Below are 12,497 nucleotides of genomic sequence, written 5' to 3'. Positions count from 1 at the left end.
GGACAAGCCCAAATCCTTTTTAATTCTTGTAAAAGAAAAGGATAATGAATACAGGCAATGTATAAGTAGCCCAGACACACTAACTTTGAAGTTAATCCTCTTTCTGAGCTGTGAACCAGATCCTCCTCCTGGGTTTTGAATCAGTTGGCATCTGTGGACAGAGCAACTGCCTTGGGCAGTGGACAGCTTGGGCCTGGAAGTAGCAGGCAGCAGATTCCTGCAAAAAGTCTCTTTTGTGCGATGCGTGTTTATGAAGCCTGAAATGGCTCCAGATACCTGGCTGTGCTGCATCACATTAAGCAGTGCCACACTGAAGTGACAAGGCTGATGCATGATCAGCAGCGGTTTAAGAGGACAGGAATTCAGATCCTTCCTTTCCCTTGTTCTGTCAAAACCAGAAACCAATTGCCATACCTAAGAAATTATTTTCAGTTACTTCCCCAGAAGGCTTGTTTCAAGAAGCTTACAAGTTCTACTTATTGCATGAAGCAGAGCCTGGACTGCTTTGGCCTTGAGTTTATCCACGGTCCTGCCACAGGGAGTAAATCTCAGGTTAAGGTTATTGCTAGGGAAGGTGCTGTGGTTTGACTTTGTGTTTCTGACATACAAAGTTAGATGGGAGATTATGAAGGATCAGGGAAGAGGGACCCACTGGACATCCTCGGGGTGCCAGGATTCCCCGGGTGGCAAAAAAGGCTCTCAGCTGAACAGGGCTGAAGCGTGGGAGTTCGCGGCTTCTCCTGGACACTGTCTTCCTCATTAATCAATTTACAGAATGAGTTTGTTTCTGTTTGCTGTACAGCAGATGGCACTGGCATTGGCATTGCCATTAGATACAGGGATCCACTCAATGCCTGGCTTAACGAGGGACTAACCCCATCTTCAGTGGCATTTAGTGAAGCTTTTATCGTAGCAGCTCCTTCAGGGAGAAGGGACGAATGGAAGAATTGTTTGTGAGCAAATTGCCTGTTGCTTTTCCTCCTCTTTTTTCTGGGTGATTTTATTCCCTTCCGGATTTTGCTGCTTTCATTGCAGTCCATATCATTGTATTAGAGACTGTCTTTGCCAGGCGCTTGAACAAGCCATCTCTGGGAGTTTTAGCTCGTTCCCCGGGATGCAGACCCTGTCCTGGGACAATTCTCTTCTACATCCTGCCAGTGTTAACTCATTTCTTGGTGTAAACATCAGCCCTAGAGGAGACTGGGACCATCAGAGCGAATTTCTCCCTATTGGACTGGTCAGATAAGCAGGAGCATGACTTTTCAAAGCCTTGCCATGGAGGAAGGCTCTCCTTCCCATCCTCGCAACTCTGGGACTCTCCAAGCATCACCCAGGAAGACGAGGCACTAAATAATGTGTCCCAGTCCTGATTTTCTTGTTTGTTAACGCTGTCCCCAAAACAGAACAGATCAAAAGCGGACAAATTGCCATGTCTCAGCTAACCCTGGCGCTCAAGAAGAAAGACATTTTGTGACCTCAGAGAACACAGACCTGTGGGCATGGAAAAGGGCTGGGGACTGAAGCAGGACCTCTCAGTTCCTCCTCTGGAGTCTCTGGAGGCTCTTAGGCTGGCTGTATCCTCAGTAAAAGCTATTTCAAAACAACTATTTCTTCCAGGATGGCACATGGAAAGTGACTGTCAGAAAGCTGTCTAAATGTGTTAACAACACTGTCAGCGGGGGAGAGAAAAGTGTTATCAGAAATAGTTGTTCTTCAAAGTTAAATCACTCAGTGATTTTATAAAGAGTAAAAGATAAGAGATCACACTACAAACCGAGTGCTGTTGAAATTTTCTTTCTGAGAACAAAGTTGTTTGTTTTGTTAAACAGGGGAAGGGGAGAGAAAGTAAAAACCTAAAATACCTTGACTCTCTCAACTCAGCTTTCTGCAAAGCTAAAAATAACTCCGATTGCGTTCAGGCTGAGCAGCTGCAGCTACGGATAAGCTCAATCACGAGGACAGGACTCCCATTCCAATGACGGAGGTTTCATTTCGGTTCACTCACGGGGCCATTTCAAAGGTCTTTTTCCAGCATCATCACCTCAAGAGTGGGAGCTGTACAGTGGATCTTTGCTAGATGCAGAAAGACCTGGGACTGGTCTGATTGACATCGGTGGGATTTTTGCTGTTTCATGGGATCTGGATTTTACCCTGACTAATTTTCTGCTGCTCTGGTAGAGTGAGATCCTCCTGCGTCTGGCAGCTAAACCTCCCTTCACGTGCAGCTCCCACTTCATTCCCAGTGGCCTGGCCATACTATTACTCTTTTGATTTGAGATCTAAAGGTAGTTTCAGACATTTGCTTTGGATTGTCATTTTAAATTAAAAAAAAAACCCACCTCTACAGCAACTTCAATGCTCATAAAATAAAATAAAATAGTATAAAATAATAAGGCATGAGGCTGGTTCCACTTAGTGTGCTTTCTCATTTGCTGATTGACATTCTCTGGAGAGCAATTAGCTTGCTTTAAAGCAAAGTAATAATTGAGAATATATATTTATGTTTTCTGCTGTCAATATTCAACGACTTAGTTTTCCCTCCTCTTGCCTTCCACCACATATTTTAGAAAGCACTAGAGCTAAAACGCTTTGAGGTGTCTATTCCAAAAACACAGAAGAGAGAACGTTCACCGAAGATTTGGAGGAAAACTCACACGATTATCTATCAGATAAACACTGAAGTCTGTTTTCCCCTAAGTTTGTTAAGGAGGGTTGCCTGTCCTCAACTTTCCAGTCAGATAAAATTCTGCTGGCTCCTTGATGGGACTGTCGAGGATCAAGACATATTTTCCTTTTGTTGACACGCAGCACTGAAACGTGTTTCTTTGGTGTGCTGAAACTAGACATGTCACTGCTCAGCGGAGGACATGAAGTGCACAGCCTTCGGGTTGCTGTGGAGCTCCAAGCTTCAGATCTTTACTGGAGCGAACTTCAAATAACTTCTTTTCCTTTTTTTTAAAGCTGTTAACGCAGTGGGTGCTGACACCTGCTGCAGCAGCCTGTGCAAATGGGTGGCTTGTTGCCTGCTGTCCCTGACAGGATGAAGCCCGTCAGCACACGCGTGGGAGGACACGGCGCGTCCCGCGGGTGTGCTGCTGGCTGTGCCTCTGTCACAGCCGCTGCGTTGCGGGCGGGAGCTGAGGAGGCAGTTTGAAGCGTGTGGCTCTGTTGGGTTTCCACTGCCAAAATCTAGCGGATGGATGATCCCATCAAAGCAAAATGTAAAATTTAAGCGATACAGGTTAATGGGGTGTGATCCTGTTCTGCCTGAGATGACAGCTATGGTTTGGCCTGGGGCACCTCCTAGATGGCTGATTCCCAGATCTGGATCGCATTGTGCAAAATGCTGCACAAATATGGAGTAAAAAGAAGGTTTTCAGGGAAAACTCTATGTGCAAACAGACTCTACCTGAAGCGTTAGAACTCAGTGTGAATGAAACAACATGTTGCAGTATGAGATCTGTGGGCTTTATTGACTGGTCAGGGAAACAGCATGGTCCCTTCCTGGATAAATTAGGCAGCTAATGCTCTCACGAACACGGGGAAGACATTGCAAAGCCGTCCCGGCAGCCTTGAGGAGAGCTGTCAGCATGAGAGCCTACAGTGCAGCCATCTCTCATCTGTCTGCAAAGCTACAGGAGGTGAAGTAAGAAAGAAGAGGAAGCTGTGATCTGAATAGGAAATGAGGAGATACTGAGGAAAGGTCATTAGCACCAGATCAAGTGAGCAGTATCAATTAATCTTCAAGACACTTGAAATGCTTTTAAAAACAGGGTGGAGGCAGAAATGGTTTCGAGAAATAAGCCAACACTAAAGGGCCTTTAGTTTTAGTATCTCAGATGCAGCTTGTTTATAGATAGTATATAAAAGTGGAAACCGTTTTGTTGTTGACTTTTTATAGCCCACTGACTTCCTATATTTTTATAAGAGCAAAGCGAAGTCACTGTCACAAGACCCAGAGGCACTCGCGCTCTCCCTCTGGGGAGCACAGAGAAAGCCGAACACGTTCAGATGCGGCCAGGCTACTTTACCTAGTTGACATGTCCGTCCACTTTTATGGCAGTATGAAGGGGCATTTCAGAGAATTTGAGCATATTTATCTCCAATAGCACCCCACCACCCCAGCAGATACAGTTCAACCTCAAAGCAAAATGTGAAGATGAAATTGCTGCCGTGTGGTTAGGGCAAATCAGTAGCAGTCCCTCCACCCGGGCTCTGCTTCTCCACCACCGCAGGCCCACAGTCTCCTCTGCCCACGGTCTCCTCTCCCCACTTCACCCGCCAGGCTGCGCTGGCCTGGGCAGAGATGGCCTCCCAGCGTTGGCTCGATGGGAGCTGGCTGGCCTGGGGCGGAGCGAGGCCACAACATTACTGTGATACCGCAAAATAATAGTCGAACGGATTGCATTGCGCCGCGTACGACACGACACCGCCCCGACAGCCGGCAGCGCGTTGCCTTGGGGGTAGCGTACTTCCTGCCTAACGCAACTAACGTTTGCGCCGTATGAAGGTGCTAATTATTTGGTTGGGGAGCGCTCCTCCTTGTAAGCTGTCTGGCTGTTTCACTCTCAGTAGCATTTCACCATGGCTATTGCTGATGGAGGATATTCGTGGTTAGAAATGGTGAATTCATCAGTAACTACCTGATGTTGTTTACTGCCAAAAATAGCAGGTATCTAGTGTCTTTTATTTCAAGGAAAAAACAGTTTTCTACCTGGATATAAAAAGGCCTTTTTCCATACTTTAAAATCAAATCCGAAACAGGGGCAGAAATCGAAAAGGCTTGGCTTTCCAACGAGCTCAGGAGAGCCTGATTTCTCGCCACTGGCAGGATGAATCTTTTCATGTAGATACAACCTGGGGAACCTCAAACGCTCCTTGAGCAGAAAAACAAAGGTGAATCTGGTGTTCACTTTATTTCCACTCATTGTTTCTGGTGTAATATTGTGTATGAACTTTCCCTGCCGTAAGAAACTTAGACTGAGGTACCAGGCTATGTACGCTTTTATGAGGAATAATTTTCCTTGCACTGGTCAATACCTCAGTATTTTGGCATGATCCAGTGAGAATCAGGCGCCTGGACAATTTTGCTAGGCTCTTGTCTACGTTTTTAAGCATTCTAGATTGAAAATCTGGTCACGAGTGATTTGCTGAAGATCACAAGGGTCTGAACAGCATCTCCGGAAGGAGCGTTCAGCCCCTGTTTCTTCCCCCCTCCCCCATTACCCATGCTAGCACTGAGACGAGTAATTTTTTTTTCTACCAGAGACATGCAGTGAATAATTCAAATGTTTACTTGGATTTCAGCTTGTTTTTTTTTTTTTGATGTTTATGAATGTAAATTAATTACTATGCTCACTTTACAACTGGGGACCCAGATGCACAAAGTTTGCAAGAGCAGCAGTGGGAAGGGACTTGCAAAGATTAGAAAAGTCAGAGGCAGGACTATCTCCCAGTGCTTTTTAACACTGTCTAGAGTTATTCCACTCAGCCTTGGACAAGAGGCTGGAAGTACGTCTGATCCCTCTACTGCCGCGTCACTGATGAAAGCGAGAGCGATGGAGGTGGATTCATGCAGTTGCTTAAAAAGTAGGAGGGCTGACTAGACATCTGTTGTCTAGAACAAAACATTTTAGGGCTACCTTAAATTGAAGAGGACGATTTTCTTTCTGCTAATGAACCCAGAGACCATCTGCTACCAATTGCACTTGCTCATTGCACGCATCCATTAATTTTGGGTTGCTTTTTAATACGATAAAACAAGGTTTATGTGTCTTTCCGTGGTTCTGTAAGGGGTATAAGATCGTTCCCACATCTCAGAAACAAGAATATACAATTACATAATTTACGTGTGCACTGAGTCACTTCAATTAGAGTGGCTGCCAGTAGGGAACTGAGGACAAGACTTACAGATACAGAGCCAAGAACGCTAGCGATACTGTGACACGAGCTTGTTGCCCTTGGGGAGGTGTAATGGCATTAACAACTTTTGAACACTGGGAAGCATGCATTCAAGATGTGCATTATTGAGCAGATGAGCTGTAGGGTAGGCAAATTTAGAAGTCTCTGCTGGTCTGAATTAAGAACTGGGATAACTAAACATGAAGAACGATAAAAGATGAGAAAGGCCCTAAAAACAGCACTAAAAATAGCAAGCAGCATTGCTGTGCTGTCTACCTCCTCTGCGAGGACTGGGAGATGGATGGACATAGCAGGGAGGTATCACAGTGCGGCCCAGACAGCAGTGCAGGGCGGCAGCAGCCTTATACCGCAGTAACTCTGCACAGTGCAAACCTGGAACATCTCTTCAGCTGAGTTATAATACTCAGTTCTCAAAATCTGCTCCTAAAGTTTTATGGGATGCCACTTTTCTGTCTGTTGTGTTCTGAATATTCCAAGACTTTAAATTTTTTTCCCATATTGCCCTGAAAAGTTAATATTCTGAATGCTTTTATGAACCTGTATGTTACAAAAAAGATCAGCTCAACCAAATGTTTCATGCCTTTATGTAGATCAAGGAAATATCTGAGCGAGCCTTGTTTAGCTTGCAAATGTCGCAGACCTGTCCAAGAGTCTTTTCTGGTCCTTGTTGCACAAGATCATGAACCAACCTTTGCAAGGTTTAATTCTGTTTTCATCTTTGTTTTCTCTTTCAGGAGGAATCTTTGAGTATGCAGATGGCCCCAATGCCCAGGTTATGAGTGCCGAAGAGCAAGCCTTCAGATTTTCTGCCAATATTATTAATAGAAATAGAACTTTGTTGCCTAACACAACGTTAACCTATGACATTCAGAGGATACACTTCCACGACAGCTTTGAAGCAACTAAGAAAGGTAAGAGCCTAGCACACTTGTTACCAGCTTTGCGGTCATACAGCCCATTTTGGGCTGCTGTATTCGCTGAGCCAGGCTGCCAGGCCTCGGGGAGCTGGCCTGCGGAGGCGTCTGAACGTCAGGGGAACGAGTGCGCTTCTTCCGCGGCTCCGTGCGGGGCCGGAGCGGGAGCCGCTCGGCTGAGCCCGCGTGCCGCAGCCCCCGGCCCCCGTCGTGCCCTCCGAGGCAGGGGCAGTTGCCTCCTCAACCTTTCAACGAAACGCAGCTCGGCCAGAGCGCCACCGCTCGTCGCGCGAGCCCGCGCGTCGGGAGCAAGCTGCAGCCCTTTCGCTCCTGACACAGAGCCAGTTCAGACACAGGGGCAGTTGCTGTTCTGGGGGAAAAAATTTAAGATTTTTTTCCCTAAAAATGCCTCAAGCCCCAAATGCAGTTGTTCTAATTTCTCAGTGAAAGCTTGAACAGTGCTAAGAAAACTATTATTTTGCAGAAATTTTTCTTTTAAAATTGATGGGGAAAATGCATTTCTTGGGGTGATTTTGATGCAAACATGGCCCTCACGGCTGTTCTCACCGCGCAGGCCCTGCCCTTACTCACATTCAGTAGTAATGGCTCTCTGGAGCGCACTCAGTTACGATCAACGGGAATACTGCCAAAGCGCTGCTCGGGGGTGAAAGCGGCAGCAGCAGGCCCCGGAGGGTGTTTCATGCCGCAGCCTCCATTAACGGCCCCGTATCTCGGTCAGTCCTGCCCCAACACCGTGATTCGTGCTGTGGGACCGTGCCTAGACCAGCTCCATCGGCTACCGGGGGAGACGCGGCGGCCCTCACCCGACTGGCTGACGCCAAAGCAAAGCAGGGGCCGCTGAGGGGGGCCGAGGGGCAGGATTAAAGGTTTTGGAGCTCAGTGTTAAATCAGCACCTGCTAAAGAGCTGCAGGAAAGAGGCCAAAGAAATAAGAATGGATGGGCAGCTTTCTGACTGTGAATACATGATGGAGAGGTATTTCTTCCACTTTTCCGAAGGCTCAACCACCTCTAGCACGCTGTGGCCGTCTTTCCTTGATCTACAAACTCATGCCATGCCCCTCACCCCTTTCCCAGACCATCACCTGCCATAATCCCCTCTCTCTGCCTCTCGCCATTACCATAATTATCCAATATGCGTCCTGCTGGCAGTGCCCAGAGGCCTGTGTCCCCCCCGCTGCTCCACACCCCAGGGCAAGGATAAGGCCCCGATGCTCGTGCCACCCCACGGCCGGGCGAGGAAGGTGCTACGGGCTCTCTGCCCCTTCCGTCACTGATGGCCTCGCTCCCTTCCCTTTCCAGCCTGCGACCAGCTCGCTCTCGGGGTTGTAGCAATATTTGGACCTTCGCAAGGCTCCTGTACCAACGCCGTTCAGTCTATTTGCAATGCACTGGAAGTCCCCCACATACAACTTCGATGGAAGCATCACCCTTTGGATAACAAGGACACTTTCTACGTCAACCTGTACCCTGACTATGCTTCTCTGAGCCATGCCATTCTGGACCTGGTGCAGTACTTGAAATGGAGGTCAGCCACCGTGGTTTACGACGACAGCACAGGTAGGTCCCGGGGGCGCGCTTGGAGGAGGAGTCTGGGGGATTCTTTGTTGTGGTCCCGTTTAGCAGCTTTTCTAAGGAAGCCTTTTAGGAGCAAAGGACCCCACAAACAGCACTCAGGGCACAGCAACAGGCGGCGGCTCCCCACCCTTTCCAGCCAGCGCTGCAAAAGGCCCCGGGACTCTTTCTAAAGAATTTCTTTCACAAACTCTTTAAAAATTGGGTAGCCCTGAGCGCTACCGCTGCCGACAAAGGGTCAAGGGGAGATTAATTGGCCGCCGGTGAAACCCGGCTCAGCTCTATGCTCTCTGGCACTGCAGTGGTGTCTGGGGTTGCCATTTAGGATGCAGTTTCCCAGCCAAAAGCAAAAGCAGTTGAGAAAGTTTTTTGTTTTCTGGCTAATTCGATAAAACAGAGCTGACAAAGTTTTTCACGTAAAGAATACTGTTGACAGTGAAACAAAGCAAAGCACTGCACAGCACTATAGATTAAAAAAAGCCCCAAAACAAAAGGCGCATTGGATATCCTGTCCAACCCAATTCCACAGAACCAAATGGTTTCTTTAGGGGAGGGCTGACGAAAATGCAGCTTGACACTCCTGTTTGGCGAATGTGGGTCACAGTATGTTCCCTTCATGGCATATTCAAGTGCATTTCTTCTACTATGCACAGGGACATGCTGCAGTCTCTGTTCCTCCTTGCGCTAGGCTTCTGCTGAGTTTATTCCTGCAATGTTAGAGCCCAATAATTCCCTCTCAGCTGCATCCAGCACGGCTTTGCACCTTTTGCATAGAAGAGAAAGGAATTCTAAGGGGAGCAGGAAAATTGCAAGTTCTGATTAAGTGACCATTACAAACTACGCTATTCATAGATCTAAGCAAATTGTGATTGTTTTCTTTTGCTGTTGTGCATGGTAAATACTATGGATTTTAATTTATTGTATAGCTGATTAGCACATTCTGTCCTTTCCCATGGGTGTATTTTCTTAAGAAAGCATGTCATGATCCCTGAGATGTCAAAGATTAGGACCAATCTGCCATTCTCCTCCTCCTAAGTAGTGCAGGGACCTGAGCTCTATTTTAGCTGGATGCAGGGGCAGTAGGGAAACACCAGGAAAAGCCATTCTGCCTGAGGACAACTGTTCTCAAAATAGCTGTTTTTTTAAATGATTGACAGATGACAGCTTTGCTTTGATATATCTTTAAGAATGGTCATTAGAGGGAGGGAGGAAAGTCTTGATTGCATTCCGTAAAATAATATCAGAGAGAAATAACTTATTGTGACACCCAGCCTGCATGGCAAAGGCAGGCTTTCCTGTAACACGGTGGGTTTGTCTCTGTGCAATGCCTGAAGGCCTTATACGGCTGCAAGAGCTCATCATGGCCCCGTCACGGTACAACATCCGGCTGAAAATCCGCCAGCTCCCGCTGGACACCGACGATGCCAGGCCTCTGCTCAAGGAGATGAAGCGGGGCAGGGAATTTCGCATCATCTTCGACTGCAGCCACCTGATGGCGGCTCAGATCCTCAAGCAGGTGAGCAGGGTGTCTGGGGGGGGTGACGGGGACAAAACGGGGGGCTGCCTAGGGACCTGAGCATGAAGCACTGGGGAGAGCCCTGCCTGGCGACAGGCAGACCTACAGCTTTTCTGTCAGCCTTCCACAGCTGTACTAAAAGGTACAGCGCAGTTTTTGAAAGAAAGGGTCATCTTAGAAAAATGGGAAGGTGGCAGCACTGAGTACTCCGGCAATGCCAAGGTCAGGATTAGGGGTGCAGCTCAGCTTTACCACCAAGAAACACCCCCTGCCCCCAAAATCCAAACGTTTTGATATTTTGCTTTTTCAGCAGTGTTACCTGAAACACAGATACACAGCTAGTAATAAAGATGGGGAAATAAACCTGTCTACACTGTTTTGGTAGCGTAGACAATTCTCACTGAATTTAATTTTTCAAGGATACTACTGGATTTCTACAGAAAACGTAGCCTTCATTGGAAAACTGGAAGTAGCAAAAAGCAACTGTCCATAAGAACTAACAAAAATGCTGCGGGACGACACAGCGTGCCCAACAGCTCTGCGAGCCAGGCAGCGTCGTGAGGGCCTGGTACCTGGCTCTGCCGGCGCGGACCCTCGCCGCCGCCGGCACCACCGCCCCGCAGCCGGAGCCGGAGCCGGAGCCGGAGCCGCCTGGGAGCAGCTTTTGTTTCGCTCGCTCTCAGCCAACAGCAGATCAGCGAAAATTCTGCTCTGGGCCACGTCTGTCACCGCGCATTTAGCCGCCTTCTAGTTTTTTATGCTTGCTGATTTTAAATGTCTTCTTTCCCTTCTGTGCTGCTTCATTCCCCCAGGTTTGTGAATACAGGAGCAGACAGAGGGGCACTGTATGAAACACTTCATTCTGGTTAGCTGTTTTCCGAGTTATGCGCATACTCCTGTGTCTTGATGCAAGAAACCACAGATTTGGTCAGACTGGAGGGTGACGGCATTCTGTGTCCGTTTATGAACACTGTGTGTAATTCTTGGACTTTAAGCCAGATGTCAGTGATTTTCCATTGATTGGCCTCTCTCCTTTCTCCCTTAGTTCCTCCACTGGCATCTTCCACATAGCAGAAGGTTTGTGGCTCACCCCAATGCTCCGCATATCTATGTGCCATTACGTTTCAGGGTCAACACGAGACAGGAAAATGCTCTCACAAAGAACGCTAAAACGCAGCTAGTAGAAGCGTTGCTCGTATCAGCCCAGCAAGAGACCACCACATAGATTAAATAAATCCCCTGAAGGGCTGCCAAAGCGAGTGCAGAGAAAGAGGCTTCTCTTGCAACCTGCTTGATGCAAAATGAAGGAAAGTGCTCAGAGAAATGTGAAAGCCTAGAAGGGGCTATTAAACAAAGCAATATGAAGGACTCATTGTCTCCTGCCTATTATTTTAACATGCTGGCTGTGTTTGGTGCTGTTCACTTATTATGCAGTTTATTATAGTTTATTGTGCCATCTGCTCTGCTCATCGCTGCGAGTGCAGAATGAGGGAAGACGGAGGAGAGGGGGGACTAGAGGGAAAGAAGTTTTCCTGAGTCCTTCTGGCTGTTTTTCTGTGTGTGTGGCTTTTTTCAGGACCCAAAGCCAGGGATTTCTGTTTTGCAGTATTACAGAGTGTATTTTTCTCAAGAAAAAATTATTAAATGTTTTCAGAGTTTGGGAAGGTGTATACACCCAGATCATCCCTGGCTGGCTTCTCTGCCTATCTGAATACACCATGCTATAACCCTGGCAGGGCTCTGAGCAGAGCTGACCCTCTTGTCTCGGTCACTCTTAGCACTCACGTTTGCTGAAGGATTAGCACATTCAGAAATCTCATTTCTTCCTAACTTTTCTCCCTGAAGTGAGAAATGCACATCTGGAGCAGCCACCAGCTTTTGTCTTTTCCATAGGACGGACAAGACAAACATGTCTCTAAAACCCTTTTAAAAAACTGCCCTCCTCACACTGTGATTTGGACACTCAAAGTCAGGGCTGAGCAAAGCCAAAAGCTTCTGCGCAGAACAGAGCTGCTGTGCGTTTGCTTTGCACGGTGGAAGAACAGCAGGACACGGAAAACCTGAACCGTGAAGGCAGCAGGGAAAGTGGCCCCGTGTTTTGTTTGTCCAGACTGGATACTTCACAGGCCTGAATCATCTCCTGAAACACTAACATTTATTTATTATTATTATTATTATTATTACCTACCCTTTGCAACATTTTCGTAAATACACCAGTTAAATATACAGACATGTGGCCTCTAGTGTTTCCTCCTCGCAGGCAAGTCCTGCAGTTTTTCTACCGCGCTGCCGGCCCCCGTGCAGCACCAATGACAAGTTTCTCGCAAGGTTTGTGCTGAAATGTCCAGCACCTGGCATTGATCTTAACTGTCCATCTTCAGGAAACATAACATGGTCAGAGAATTGCTGCCGACCTTCGTTAGGGTAGCTCAGTTAAGCTAAGCGCACAGCCTCCAGGCCGTCCAGATCTTGCTCCCACATCACTTCATGCAACATCCCCAACAGACGCGAGATGCAAGGCTGTTCACAGCTAATCTGGGCAGTGTTTCGA

The 12,497-nt window shown here is 47.5% G+C and overlaps 1 protein-coding gene across 2 annotated transcripts in view; it reads left to right on the top strand.

Annotated features, from left to right (window-relative positions):
* GRIK3 (glutamate ionotropic receptor kainate type subunit 3) overlaps positions 1-12,497 on the top strand; it is a 135,203-nt gene that overhangs the window by 63,332 nt on the left and 59,374 nt on the right. For both annotated transcript variants that reach the window (XM_068917392.1, XM_068917393.1), the window contains exons 2-4: positions 6,657-6,833; positions 8,158-8,415; positions 9,765-9,946. In XM_068917392.1, coding sequence (XP_068773493.1) covers positions 6,657-6,833; positions 8,158-8,415; positions 9,765-9,946 — 617 coding nt within the window. The remainder of the gene's footprint in view (positions 1-6,656; positions 6,834-8,157; positions 8,416-9,764; positions 9,947-12,497) is intronic.

Source organism: Struthio camelus, chromosome 23 (assembly GCF_040807025.1).
Source record: "Struthio camelus isolate bStrCam1 chromosome 23, bStrCam1.hap1, whole genome shotgun sequence".
Classification (NCBI taxonomy): Eukaryota; Metazoa; Chordata; class Aves; order Struthioniformes; family Struthionidae; genus Struthio; species Struthio camelus.
Note: the sequence above shows the minus strand (reverse complement) of the source record. Positions and strands in the feature narration are given on the sequence as shown.